Here is a 15,452-nt window from a genome sequence, read left to right on the forward strand (position 1 = left end):
ACTGCTTCTGGACCTAGCTCAGTACATTTACTACTCCTATAATATACCTGTATGTCCAAAATGGTTTCGGGGTTGGGAGCATGTGCTGAATGACTGTGTCGAATCACAGCCCAGAGGGCTCTGAACAAAAACCAATCCATCTGTAGTAAAAAGCAACACATACTACACACATTAACACTTGTTAGACACACAGTTAACCCCTTGATTACCCCAAGATGTTAACCCCTTCCCAGACAGTGTCATTAGTACAGTGACAGTGTATATTATTGGCACTGATCATTGTATTACTGTCTGTGGCAGTTAGTTCCCTCAAAGTGTCAGTTATTGACACATTGCCTGCCACACTATCACAGTCCCACTATGCCACTGATCGCCAATATGTATACCATGTTTTGTAGACGCTATCACTTTCATGAAAACGAATTAATATACACTTATTGGGATTTTTTCCCAAAGACACATAGCAGAATACATTTTGGCCTAAATTTATGAAGAAATTTGATTTTTTTTTTGATTGGGTTTTGTTTTTGTTTTTTTCAAAATATTCGGTCTTTTTCAGTTGATATAATAAAAAGTAAAAAAAACTAGTGGTGATAAAATACCACCAAAAGAAAGCTCTAAAAAAGTATATAAATTTAGTTTGGGTACAGTGTTACATGACTGTGCAATTGGCGTTTAAAGTATCACAGTTTCGAATAGCAAAAACATGCCCTGGTCATGAAGGGGGTAAAACCTTTCAGAGCTCAAAAAAATTATGTGTGTGTGTGTGCCTCGGTTTATGAATTTTATGGGTTCTCCGGGACGTTTCGTATTGCGAAAAATTCTTAAACCGAAACGCGGTTTCCCATAGGAATGCATTGAAAACCAATTAATATGTCCCAGAGGTCAGAAAAAAGTTTTTAAAAGTCACTGTCTCTATAGGTCAGTGCCGGTTTTTAAATGTAATTGCCAGCCTTTTTTTTTTCTTCACTATAGCTCAGAGAATCAGCTGTCACTTTCCCCCAGCTAAAAGAAAGAAAGTTTCCTTTTAGTTTATTTCCCAAGATAAAAGGAACAACGTATCCTTTAGCTGCGCGGAAAGTGACAGCTAATTCTGTGAGCTATAGTGAAGAAAAAAAAAGCTGGCAATGGCATTTAAAAATCGGTACCGACAAACACTTTGTATTGCGAAAAAAATTTGCAAAGCGAGGCAGTTCTCAATGGATTTTCATTCGTAAACCGAAAATTACGTTAGCGAAGGCACTCGTAAACCGAGGTACACCTGTGTGTATGTATATATTTTATTTATGTATATATATACATACACACAGTTAGGTCCATATATATTTGGACACAGGCACAATTTTAGTTTTTTTCAGGTATTTACCAAATTATATTCAAGCTATGGTTATATAATGGATATGGGATGAAAGTGCACACTCTCAGGTTTAATTTGAGGGAACGTACATCCAAATTGGAGGAATGGTTTAGGAATTACAGCTCTTAAGAGTAGCCATCCCCCCTTTCTCAAGGGACCAAAAGTAATTTGACAAATCAAAAGCTGTTTCAGGTGTGGGCTACTCCTTGGTTATTTCTTCATCAATTAAGCAGGTAAAGGGTCTGGAATTGATTCTAAGTGTGGTATTTGCATTTTTAATTCATTGCTATGAACCTACATCATGCGTTCAAAGGAGCTGTCCATGCAAGTGAAACAGGCCATTGTAAGACTTCAAAAACTAAACCAATCCATCAGAAAGATAGCAGCAACATTAAACATGGCCAAGTCAACAGTTTGGTACATTCTGAGGAAAGAAGAACGCACTGGTGAGCTCAGAAATATAAAAAGGCATTGATGTCCACGGAAGACACCAGTGGTGGATGATTGCAGGATCCTCTCTGGTAAGGAAAAGCCCATTCACAACACCCAGACAAGTGAAGGACACTCCAGGAGGCGTGTGTATCATTATCAAAGTCTACAATCAAGAGAAGACTTCATGAGTGCAAATACAGAGGGTTCACCACAAGGTGCAAACATTCATAAGCCTGAAGAATAGAAAAGCCAGATTAGACTTTACCAAAAAACATCTAAAAAGTCAGACCAGTTCTGGAAAAGAATTCTTTGGATGGATGAAACTAAGATTAATCTGTACCTGAATGATGGGAAGAAAAAAAATGTGGAGAAGGCTTGGAACAGCTCATGATCCAAAGCACACAGCATCATTTGTAAAACATGGTGGAGGCAGTGTGATGACATGGGCATGCATGGCTTCCAGTGGCACTGGGTCATTATTGTTTATTGATTAGAAGTAGACGGATGACAGATGCAATGTTTAAAGATATATGGTCAGCCCAGATTCAGCCAAATGCATCAAAGTTGATTGGACAGTACAGATGGACAATGATCCAAAACACACTGCAAAAGCAGCCCAGGAGCTTTTGAAGGAAAAGAAGTGGAATATTCTGCAATGGCCGAGTCAATCACCTGATCTCAGCACAATTGAGCATGCATTTCACTTCCTGAAGGCAAAACTAAAGGCAGAAAGGAGCCTGGTGCAGTTGGAGCCTGGCAAAGCTTCAGAAAGGAGGAAACCCAGTCTTTGGTAATGTCCATGGGTTCCAGACTTCAGGCAGTCATTGCCAGTAAAGGATTCTTAACAAAATATTAAAAATGAACATCTTATTTATGATTATATTCAATTGTCCAATTACTTTTGGTTCCTTGAAAAAGGGGGGATGGCTACTCTTAAGAGCTGTAAATCCTAAACCCTTCCTCCAATTTGGATGTACATGCCCCCAAATTAAAAAATGTAACCTGAGAGTGTGCACTTTCAGCCCATATCCATTATATAACTATAGCTTGAATATGTTTTGGTAAATACCTGAAAAAAACTAAAATTGTGCTATATAGTGTAGCACTTAATTATGAGTGTATCTGTGCTTACAATTTTGTTTTCCTCCCAAAAATACAAATTGGGCCTGCCGGTGAAGATGATGTGGCAACAAGGCTGCACTGCTCTTGAATTCACAGCAGAGTTGCCACTCATGTGCTTGCTTGTACAACATTGAGTTGAGAAAATGTTACAGGTGGCATTGCTGTCACCTTTGTCACTGCTGATTCACACGTTGGTAACTTGTCAATCAGCACCTGGCCATACATAGTTAGTTTTGCCAATTGTTTTGGTAGGATTGGTAGCACTGCCCATGTTGCCAAAACCCTCCCACTGTGAGCTGTAATTTAAATATTTGTTTCACCTTGGGTAGTTGAAGCTTTTGTTTTCTTTATGAGGCTTGTGCAGCATATACTAACTAGATTTGGTAATTGTATTTCATGTAAACCTGTAACAAAACTGGCAAATTCAAATTGAGTATATTGGAAAAATGCATAAGCTCAGATAATGGGTAGTGAAAACCGCATGCCAAAGCAGAATGTCAGTCAAAAATTTATATGCAAATCTTGACTTTTTCTGTACAATTTTAGCTTGATCTTTATTCCCATCTTTCTGTTTGCTCCTTTATTCTATTGGATGATCTATTGGGAAGATTAGTAGTTGGGAAGAGTTGGGGCCAGTTGACCAGACCAACATCTTTCTGTCTGTGATGGTAACTTTATGGAGATATGGTATACATGATACCCTGATGAACTAGTCAGTCATACATATTTAAAAAAAATCAAATCTGAGGCATGGTTATTGGATTGTGACGCATTGTCTGAAACTGTGCTAAACAGACCTGAAATCTGCATCATAATATGTTTCAATGTCTACTGGCTCAAATAAAATGGGTGAAGTCTGAGTTTTCTTTTTAATTTGCGCTTCGAGCACATGTATTTTTTTTTCTCAAACTTTTATTTTTTCAGTGCATGCAATAAAAGTATTTATTGGATCTGAAAGAACAGGAGTCATATGTTAGTTATTAAGCCGCCTTCTTTCCTGTGTTCAATACATCTTTGTTTTGTTTTTCATTTGTTACCAAGATTATTATTTGTAGTTCTGTTAAGTGTTCCCAGTCAAGTTGCTGTCTGCATGCAAAGTGCGGAAAGCAACATATTAATGACTGCGCATTAAAGCAATACCAGGAAATCACAAGGAATGTTGGGACTCTGAATACAGCTCACAGACCCTACTCAAATGCAATGTCACAAATATGTTTCCTTGTGTGCTGTTTTCCATGAGTGTATTTTAATACTTTTCTAATACTCTGTTTTGTAATAGGGGTCTGTTTTGAAAAACCACAACTACACTTAAATTATTTTTATAACTGCATTTCCTATTTATTACATTGTACTGTATGTGTGGTCTCAGAGACTTGCAACCACTGTGTGAGTGGCCACCAAGACTTGCAAGCCTGCATTTTGAAATTGATGCTGCTGTGCAGCCTAGTATTTCATTATACCGATTTATTTGTACCCAAGGCCTGCAGACCTTCACACTTAAAACCATTTTTTATTGTACATCCAGACTCCTTCAGTTATACTGTACTAGTATTACATAATCAGTTGCTTGGAGTCGTGTATGACAACTAATTCAATTTGCTGTTTCTTGAAACAGCATTTTTTAAAATAAAGGTTTTGTGTTTTCTGTGCATAAAGGTCAGAAACGTACAAAGATTATACGTACAGGGGTTGGACATAATTATGGAAAAACCAGGTAAAAGAACAAAATCGTTACCTAATATGGTGTTGGACCACCTTTGGCATCCAAGACAGCCTGAATTCTCTTGGCAATTGACAAATATAAGTCTTAGATGGTGGACAATGGAATCTACCATCATCCTTCATGCAAAAAACATTCCAATTCTCGCAGAGATGCTGGAGGCGGAAAAAGAACCCAAACTTTGTTCTTCAAAATTGTCCATAGTGGCTCTATGATATTGAGGTCCAACAACTGTGGCACCCAAGAAGGTGCGAGGCTTCATCTGCATGCTTGTTAAACCACAGTTTGACAACACCAGCTGTGTGAATCAGAGCATTATCATCCTGGTAAATGGTGAAGTCTTTGGGAAACAATTTCTGTACTAGGGGTGCATATGGTCAACCAAAATTTGTACATAGTCACTGGCAGTGACTCCAGCTTTCAAGAAGATGATGATGGGGCATGCAGAATACCAATATATGGCTGCCCAAATCATGATTGTGCTGCCGCCTTGCTTTACCGTTGGCACAAGACAATCCTGGTCGCAAGCTTGGGATGGTGTTTGCCACACGTAAACATGTCCAGTGGTTGGGAACAGTGTGAAGCTCAATTCATTGGACCATATTACAGTCTTTCATTAATCAAATGTCCATGATTTCTGTGTGTTGCACCACTCTCTCCTCTTCTGAGCATTAATATCAGTCACTAGTAGTTTGGCATTTGCAGCTCACCTGTGAATGTTCTACTTATGGATTTCCTTCCATAGTTTTTGCGTACACAGGCTTTGGAAGACTGAGATTGAGCTCTGCAGTCATTTTTGCAGCAGTTGTTCCAGGTCACAGTTGTTGACCACGCTTATGCTTATCAGACGACAGTTTCCCAGAAACTGTATATGCCGTCATATACTGTATCTCACAACACCGCAAATAAATTAGCAACATCACAAATGGGGCATCAACAATTTGCCCTCTTTGAAACTCGGTAAGCTCTGACATGTCTTTTTATTACTAGCTGCGCACTCAGTGAATGACGAAAGTAAGGCTTCCCACCTGTTAGCCTCACACAGCAGAAGCAAAAGCATGTTATATCACTTTCGCTTTCAACGCGAAACATGTCACTTTCACACCTGCAAATCATGTAGTGTTTCCATATTTTTGTCCAACCCCTGTACATGAGCATGTAATAATAAAGAAAACAGCAAAGATCATAACCTACATAAGGCTTCATAAACATATTATCTAGAAAGTATAAGCAATCTAGCAAGCTTGGATGGCATAAGACATGTCCAGTGTGAAATCCAGTTGATAAAACAAATGGAATGAAATGACAGGACAGGACATAAATATTCGACTAGATAGGGCTATTCATGCTCTTGAATGTATCTATGAACAATAGCCTAAAAAAAGAAGTGAGAGGGTGGCTTGCCCTCAGAAGAAGCACAGGTCTAAAGAAATGTAGTATATACATGCGGTGTGGGAAATCTGCGTAAAGCAGGCGACCGAGAACTCAGATTTTTAACTTGCCCAAAGAATTGGTCAGATTTACTTAGAGTACCACTCGGTGTGTTGAAAGGAGGCCATTATGGAAGCTGTTTCGTGTGGTGAAAAGGAAAATTCAATAAACGATTTCCATGTCATAAAGAAGCATTTGGCAGGGATATAATTGTATATTTGAACGTTGAGTTTTTCCTCTATAGAGGTGTGTTGTGCGATGTCATTTGACTGTGGTGACAGTCAGTGCTGAAGAAACTTTAGAATAGTTTTGCTGGCCAACAGTAAGTAGAGGTGTGCCCATTGAAGGGTGAAAGTTTTATTTTTGTTTTTATCTCGTTGTAGCGTTCTTGACTGGATGTAGATGGACAGCTTGTTTTGTTTCAATAGCTCTACTAGCAGTATACACTTCTAGGTATGAAGGTCAGCAGAGATTGTTTAACAGATTTGCCATAAAAATATTTAAAATCAACCTGTTGTATTACCAGATAAAGTCATTGTTGTGCATACCTTGTGCTGTTCTACTATTTCAGTTTCTCCAACTAGAAAGGGTTTGGAACCTCATCACTATATTATTAATTAGACCACCTATATTGGAAATTGTTGCTTCAAGATATAGTTTAAATTTTAGTGTCCCTCAAAATAGCACTAGTAACACAATTAATCTCCTTTCATGTTTTTAGGCTGGGAAAACAACAAACTAAAAGTTAACTGAATAAAGGATCTTTTGTGGAGTAACATCTGCTATGAACTAGAAGAAATTTTTGGAAGCTATGAGCTTTTTTAGCTTTATTATGTGATATTGGGCACAATTCACTAAAGCTTATCACAAGAGTTAAGGCAGTCACATGACCACATATTGCATGCGATACTCAAAATGTACATTCACTATTGCTAGTATGCATTATTTACCTAAAGTAGCAAAAACACTCGGTAAATACTGCATAAAAAGACCTTAAAGTCAATTCACAAAAGGAAATAAATAATGAAATGAATGCGGTAATTAAGCAGTGGTCCAGACTTGCGGTATGTACTGGTATCTGTCAGTACTGTCATGGGTTGTTAAGGAATGGGTGGCCTCTGTGTTCCTAACAACCTATGAGTCATCAGCTGTCAGCGGGGTTCCCCACTGACAGTTGAATGAAAAAGAGAAAAAAAAAATTGCCGGCAATTAAAAAATAATTTTAGAAAACGACGTGGGGTCTCCCCCCTCCATCCATACCAAGTCCTTTGGGTCTAGTTTGGATTTTGAGGGGTACCCCCACGCCAAAATGTAAAAAAAAATGGCGTGGGGTCCCCCCAAAATTCATACCAGACCCTTATCCGAGCATGCAGCCTGGCAGATCAGGAAAGGGGGGGGGATGAGCGAGCACCCCCCTCCTGAACCATACTAGGTCACATGTCCTCAACGTGGGGGGGTGCTTTGGGGCAGGGGGGCTCCCCCCCCAAAGCACCTTGTCCCTATGTTGATGGGGACAAGGGCCTCTTCCCCACAACCCTAGGCTGTGGTTGTGGGGGCTGCAGGCAGGGGGCTTCTTGGAATCTGGAAGCCCCCTTTAGCAAGGGGGCCCCCAGATCCCGCTCCCCCCCTTCCCCATGTGAATGAGTATGGATGGGGTACATGGTACCACTACCCATTCACAAAAAAAAAAACTGTAGTATGAAAAAAGACAGGCTTTGACAAGTCCATTATTAACAGAAGGAAAATAAAAGAATGTTCCCCGAAGTAAATCCAACGTCAATCACGATGCCTGCTACCGCTACCCGAAAAAAAGAAAAACCAAAGGCTCTGTTCCCGACACTGGCTCCTGACCATCTGAGAACTCTGCTTGCTTGACAGTTCTTAAATATGTAAGGGGAGGGGGTCACCCAGTGACATCACACATGTTACCCCGCCCCCATGTGACATCATTAACCCAACATGCCCCAGTCGATGATTACTAATTACAAACTGGCATCAACCAAGCCAAAGCATCTTTAATGCCCTTAAAGACCAACACTTTTATTTTGGGTATAAATGTATTCATGAGGGATTAAAACCCCTGTCAGGATTTTATCACTGCCTTTGTCCCCACTAGGGAGATTCACTTTATTTATTCTGGGGACCATTGTCCTTAAGACTAATAGTGAAAAAACAAAAAAAATAGATTTCCCAGGAACAGAGGTAGTTTATCGTCAAATAATGAAACTTGTTCCAGCAACAACTAGCTGAGATGGGATTTCCCTCACTATAGGTAAATTTCCTCTCACTTCCCATTAGGTCTGCAGGATAGTAAAGGGAAATTCCCCTCATGAGACACAGGTGTCAGAATGAAAACTGGCAGGGATTGTAACAATTCTCTACTCTATCCAAAAATATTTTAAAAATGTTTAGGTGGAGCCCTTTAATTTGTCTTCTGTTTACCTACAAAGAAAATACTATGTGTGAACATGGAAATCTTTTGATTTGTATAGCTTAGATTTCTATTTCTCAAAGTAGTCTTCAGAAACCATTAAAGTGTATCTAAACCCAAAACCAAAAAATTAATTTGTTGCTGCTTACTAGATCTTAGATATGGCTTTTCCTCTTTATTTTTGCTTGGTAATCCTGTGAATAACACTCTTCTGTCCCTTCATGCCTACACCCATTTCTCCGTTGTTCTATAGAAGGAACCAAGGTTATGACACAGGGTGGATTGCAAACATGTCTGCCTTTGTTCATTTCCATTGTGTGGTGGGTCGATGTGATTAGTTGTTTACATAAAAATAAAAAATAAGGATATTTATGCTTTCTTTTAAAGCTGAACAGGAAAAGTAAAATTATGCCCTGCTGTGGGGCTGCCCTGCTCTGCAAGAGTTTAATGCATGTATATGCCTAGGGGACTGGGTAAAGCAGTTTTACTTACCCAATCATCCACTCCCACTGGCACCTCTGAGCTGCAAACCACTCCCTGCAGTCTGTTTTCCCCCTGCCTTCTAATGGACTCTGAATCCATCAACACCAATGCAGGACCAACACTGAGGACCAGTCCACCGCCAGAACATTAGAGGAGTGACAGGCCATAGGTAAAAATGTTTTAACCGTGTCCTAGACATAAACAAGTATGTAACCCTTGCAGTGTTGAGACAGCCCCACTGCTAAAAGAGGATTTTTACTTTTACTGGAGTTGGGCTTTAAGCTCACAGGAGGTGGCAAAGACTCTGGTAAGATCATCAGGTATGTTCTGTACTTTCTAAAAATGTTCTTAGCCTGAAACAAATGCAGCACTTCATCTAAGGACTGGCAAACTGCAGTATTTTACATTTTAGTTTTAGGTTGCTTTAGGCCAAATGTAGCACCTGTGTGTCAAATCCTGGTGTCTTCATGTTCTCAGGAAGTACAGGTCCATTGTCCAGCCCCACTACCTGCAGCCTGTCAAATTCTGAGAGGCTGAAATATGCTGCACCTGATTGCTATATCCATGTGCCTGGAATGCACAGTGTCCAGCTGCAGCATATTTCAGCCTATCATAGACAGGCTGAAGACAACTGGGATGGAAGCTGCACCTGTGTCTCCCCAGGCACACAGAATCGGCAAGATTGGTAAATGTGTGTATTTTGGCTCATTGATGAAGCGCTTTTGTCTTTGTCTTGTAGACTCGGAAGTTGGATATATATTTTGAATATGAAGAGAAGTTGATGAGTAAGTCATCGTTGGACAAATCCCTTCTGGACATAATCTCTGACCCAGATGGTAAGCTTGGCTTGCTTATATCCCTGCTGGGGAGGCATAGAGTTAATGGTAAGGGAATGCCAGTAGGTGTTATAGGTGGCTTGTTTTGTTATTGTTCCTGAAGCTGCCCTTCAGGCCTTGGCTCTGAAGCCAGAACACTTGACACCTCATTGATTTCAAATGTCTCCTACCTCACAGCAGGTCTCAAAGAAGCTGCTGGCATGGAAAGTACCTCACATCTCTGTACATGGCACAGTCCCACAAATCTGACTGCACATATATGTGACTGCACTGCAAGATTTTATTGCTTTTTTAAAGATGCTATTATATACAGATATGTTTATCTCTGCATTTACAAAGTTATATTATTATTTTATTTTAATATTACTAACAATATATTCTAGCATGTCCATACAAATTTTAGGGAGCAGAATAGATTGTTCTGTTACTATCACATCCACATTTTTTTAAATATATGTATAACTATATAGACAGTTGGATACTTTCATCCTACATATTTGAGACTGGGAAAGTGACTGCAAATACTACATCAAAGAATCCAGAGGTAGCTATTGAATGCTAACATCAAGCACAAACACTCATACTAGAAGAATGATAGCACCACTAAATCGTTCTGAGTAGAGGGTAATAAAGCAGAACTTAACCCTCCTTTCCTTTACAGCCAAGGAAGCTACCATCTTAACCTTTGTGATCAGTTAGGACACCATTTGATGGCTTGACAGCTCATTTGAGAGCAAGCAACTGTGACTTACTTTATACATATTTTTTAGATTCTCATAAGCAACTGTGACCGTTATCTTTCATGGCATGCCTTGAATGTAACTGTTTTGGTAAACAGATTAAATCAATAGGTTTAGTTCTGCGCTAAGGTCTCCTGGAAATCTAAAAATTCTCCATTGCAGTGGGGCTGCACCCGCACCACAATGGTCAGCTGCTTGTTTAGATCTAGAGGGTATATAAAAGAAGATTTACTTACCTGATCCTCCATTCCTCTGTGCTGTCGGACCTTTTCCTGCAGCATTTTCTCCCCCATGTTCCAGCGGTGGACAGTCCCTTGGTGTCATCACGTCCAACGCAGGGCTATGAATATTGCATCGATCTTGATGATGTCAGGGTCTTAGACCACTGGAGCATGGGGGAGTAGATGCTTTGTTTACTCTCCCCTAAAACCAAAGTTAAACCTTGCAGTGCAGGCGTAGACCCAGACCCACTATAAAGGATACATTTTTGATTTCCCAATAACAGTAGTAAATGAGTTCACTACTGATGATTTAAATGTAAATGCATTACCATTATGCTTGGTGAAATATTGAGCTATTTTCATGTAGCAATCAAGTAAAGGCTATTCAGTTTGTTGCTAGGTTGGAATCAAAACAATCAGTTTTGTTCCCACTTTTGATAACATCAGTAAGTTTTCATCTCCCCACCATTCATCTGCTCTCTTCGAAGACCAGTAGAAGAAGACTTGCAGGTTCTCAGAAGTGGAAAAACAGACTGATAAAAATTCTCCAGGTCCTACTCACATCTATTACTATATATATCTCTTGACAAATTTAGCTAGTATGAAGTTGGGGAGTCACCAGCTTTGCAAATTTCAGACAATTAAAAAAAAAAGTAAAAATCCCTACCAAATACAGAAAAAAATGATAGAATCAAGCACACCAAGATACCTGACCACTAGTATAAAATGTATAATATTTATTAGTACACATTAAAAAAACCACAAAAATCTTGGTCAAGAGAATTATAAACAAATAACTCTGCTACCCCGATAGATACATTAACCCCACACATAATGATCAAGAGTTCTTATCCTATTTGAATATGAGCAGCAGTTTGCACAAACCACAATCCTTTCTATGTAATATCTCCAATGAACTTCCAGCATGGCAGATACCTGAACCCTATCCATTTAAGCTCTGGAAGGTTTTACCCCCTTCATGGCCATTTTTTGGTATTCGTCACAGCATTACTTTAACTAGCAAAGTGAAATTTATATAATTGTTTTGTCCTCTCACCTTCCAGGACGGCACACCTGAGATATGAGAGGCTTCTCCCTACAGGAAACGCAATAAATTGACAGCTGTTAAAAGTCCCCACCCTTCCCTTTGACCCTCACTATTGATTGTGTTTCTCCCTACACAGCGGAACGTTTGTTATTTTCACTGACCAGAATACCGGCGAGGGTCGGATGGTACACCTGTGAGGCAGGCATATGGAGGCCAGTGAGGGCTGAACTATCCTGCAGGCCAAGTGTCTCTCACAGGTCGCCCTGGATGTGCAGCAGTTATCCGGACACGGGGGGTGCTCTGCTGCTGCAGCAGACTGTACAAGACTCTCTCGCTCTGTGGTCCCCGCGACCTGGTAAGCATGAGGCCAGGGAGGGCTGAACTATCCTGCAGGCCATATGTTTCTCACAGGTCGCCCTGGATGTACAGTAGCGATCCAGACACAGGGGAGTGTGCTCTGCCACTGCAGCAAACTGTACAATTCTCTCTCTGTGGTCCCGGTGACCACACAAGAAAGAGAGAGGGAGAGACTGTCTGCTAGCCACCCCTGGTTTGCATGGCCATGTCCTTTCCTTCGGGAAAGTTTGGGTTCCTGGAGAGGTATGTGTGGGTGCTGCGGATATAGTGTGGGGCACATGGCCTATCTTCCAGAAAGGGCAGCAACTTGGAGGGGAGAGAGTGGCCGCTATCCTCCTCTTGTGAACCCATGGGTGGATAAGCATAGGAAGGCCAGAGAGGGCTGAACTGTCCTGCAGGCCAAGTGTCTCTCAAGGCGCCCTGGATGTACAGCAGTGATCTGGAAACAGGGAAGTGTGTTCTGCCACTGCAATGGACTGTACAGGTCTCACTCTCTCTCTCTGTGGGTCCCGGCAACCATACAACAGAGAGAGATGGAGGGAGAGGCTATATGCTAGCCACCCCTGAATTTCATGGCCATGTCCTTCCCTTCCTTTCTTGTGGGAAAGTTTGGGTTCCTGGAGAGTATGTGTGTGTGCTGCAGGTATAGTGTGGGACACACGGCCTTACTTGGCAGCCCTCCATGAAGGACAGAAAATTGGAGGGGTAGATTGGCCGCTATCGTCCTCTTGCGACCATGTGGATGGATAAACGAGCCCTGTGGCTGTGGCAAAAGTCAGAAGATAACAGGCGGAGAGTACTTCCCTGTGCCTCGGGAGCTTAACAGCAGAATCCTCAATAACAGCCAAGTGGTCTCCAGGCATTGATAGAAACCCCTTTCCTTAATGCAGGGTGGTACTATCCTTCTTCCTAATGGTGTGGAGACAAATAGCCCAGAATCTTCGGCTAAACCACCTTCTACAGCTTTCTCTTACCGTGGTAAATTTAGAGTGGTGGATTTAGTGAAGTGCTGAGGACGGTTATACTCTACTCCCCTGAGAGAGTCTGTTACAGGCTATTTTGGCCACTGAATGAACTCTTGACACACCTAAAAAGATAGGAGGTGCTGTGGAGGGCAGGACCCTGGAAATTTCAGGAGTATTACAGCAGCTTTTCCCCTAGTCAACAGTGCTACACCAGGCAATCTGAATCTACTATGCCAGCTGCTATGGATCTGGCAAGATTCCTCCAACATGGGTTGCTAGTGATTTTCCTTCCATATGGAGGGGAGGCACAGCATTGTGTGCCGCTAAGAGTATGTCCTCTTTTTGGGGTTGTTTGCTGTGGCTAACATCTCTCAGGCTGTAGAGCAGCTCAGAGATGTGCAAGCTCAAACCTACTAGATCTTTCTGTTATAATTTATGGTGTGTAAAGACAGGTGGGGTTTGTTTTTGGGCTACAGCCTACCCTGAATTAGAAGCATAAAAGGTTATACAGCAGTCCTTAATTGTTGGGTTCCTGGTGCAGACCTCCATGCAGGAGTTAACTACATAAACCTGTACCTAATGATTGCTTGTTAAGGCCTGCTGGTTACACCCATCAAGCTAATATGGTGTTCACCTCTTCTTGGACAGCAGCAGCCTTAATTTACCACAAGGAAGGCTTGGACTTGCTCCCACCTGTATATGGAAAGGCTAAACCTACTCACACTTATGTCAGTGGATGGGGGAATTCACTGAGATGCATGACTAAATATGCAGCATTAGGATGACTCCAATTTTGCACCTATTCCAAACCAAAACCTTTGGTGTAGTGTGTTTTGCTGGTTACCAACAGCTACTACAATGGTGGTGTGTTCATCTTAGATTTCCATCATCCGGGACCCTCCAGTGGATGGATAAAGGATGAGTATCCAGCATCCAGACCATACCTATGATAGGTAGTGCTGTTTGTGGGGTATTTCGGAGACAAATACACCATGACTGTGACTTTATGCTCTGGCAACATTTGTCCCTATTTACCCAGTTGCATTTTGGAAATACACAACATTGAGGTTTGTGGTTTTCTGTTTATAGTATTTTCCTGCACATCAGAAGTGCACACAACATTGAAGTTTGTGTCCTGTCTGGTTATATGTGTTATATTATTGTAGCAGGCGGTGCATCAGAAATACACAACATTAAAATACGTGTGTGTCTTTTCTGTTTATAATTGTTATATCACTTCAGTATGCTGCACATCAGAAATATACAGCATGGATGTCTGTTTGTGGCTTTTCTGTTTATATCTGTTCTATTACCTTAGCTGGTGGTGAATCAGAAGTTTGTCTGCGTCTCTTCTGTTTACTTGTGTTATATTACTCTAGCTGTATGTCAGAAATGCTCAAGGATGTCAGAAATACACAACATTGAAGTCTGTGTCTTTCTGATACATTGCCTTATTTTGTGGCACATCAGTATACACAACAGTGAAGGCTAAGTGGTCTTTTCTGTTTATAATTTATTGCTTTAGCTGCACAGCAGAAAGACACAACAGTTAAGGTTGTTGGTGTCCTTGCTGGGCATATTGACTGTATTGTCTTTCTTTGCTATACATAAGAAATACACAACATTAAAGGTATGACCTTTCTATTTATTTTTGTTGTTTTACCTTAGCTGGCGGCACACCACCGACACACAACAGGGGTCTTCTCTGTTTGATATTTGATTAATTTATCTAGCGGCACTTCAGAAATACACAACACCAAGGCTTATACTTGTTTTTTTTTCTGTTTAGCCTTCATGGTATCTTAAGGCACAGCAGAAATGCACAGCATGGAATTATGTCTTTTCAATCTGTAATTGATATCTGCACATTAAAAGTACACAACAATGAGGTTTATCTTGTGTATTTTCTGTTTTGCACTAGTTAGATTGCCTGGCTAGCCACACATTAGAAGCACACAACATGGAAGTAGAATTATGTCCTTTCTATTTGTTGGCTTATCTTGCAGCACGTCAGAAATGCACCACATGGGAGTTTGTGGGTTCTTTCTGTCGATGTAAGTGTTTTAAAATGTGGCACACCAGAAATGCACAACAGTAGAGTCGCTGCTTGTGTCCTTTTGGGGTAAATCTATTGTCTTGTGCTGTGCATTAGAAACGCACAATCTGTGACCTATATTTGTGTGCTACTAGTTGTAACTGATGGGGTTATAGAACATAATTTAAGTCATGATGTAGCCTGCTAACATGAGTGTTGGTTGCTGCTACAGACTTAATCTCCAGGAGCAGGGATCTACTTAATTTAACATTCA

General features: G+C 40.8%; 1 protein-coding gene across 1 annotated transcript in view; it reads left to right on the plus strand.

Moving 5' to 3' along the window:
- Positions 1-15,452, plus strand: part of SCFD1 (sec1 family domain containing 1) — a 177,437-nt gene that overhangs the window by 111,729 nt on the left and 50,256 nt on the right. Inside the window, exon 15 of the mRNA XM_089691176.1 lies at positions 9,716-9,812. Within this exon, the coding sequence (XP_089547302.1) occupies positions 9,716-9,812 (97 nt within the window). The remainder of the gene's footprint in view (positions 1-9,715; positions 9,813-15,452) is intronic.

Source organism: Staurois parvus, unplaced genomic scaffold, assembly GCF_062004578.1.
Source record: "Staurois parvus isolate SC_StPar_1 unplaced genomic scaffold, SC_StPar_1.0 ptg000553l, whole genome shotgun sequence".
NCBI classification, from domain to species: Eukaryota; Metazoa; Chordata; class Amphibia; order Anura; family Ranidae; genus Staurois; species Staurois parvus.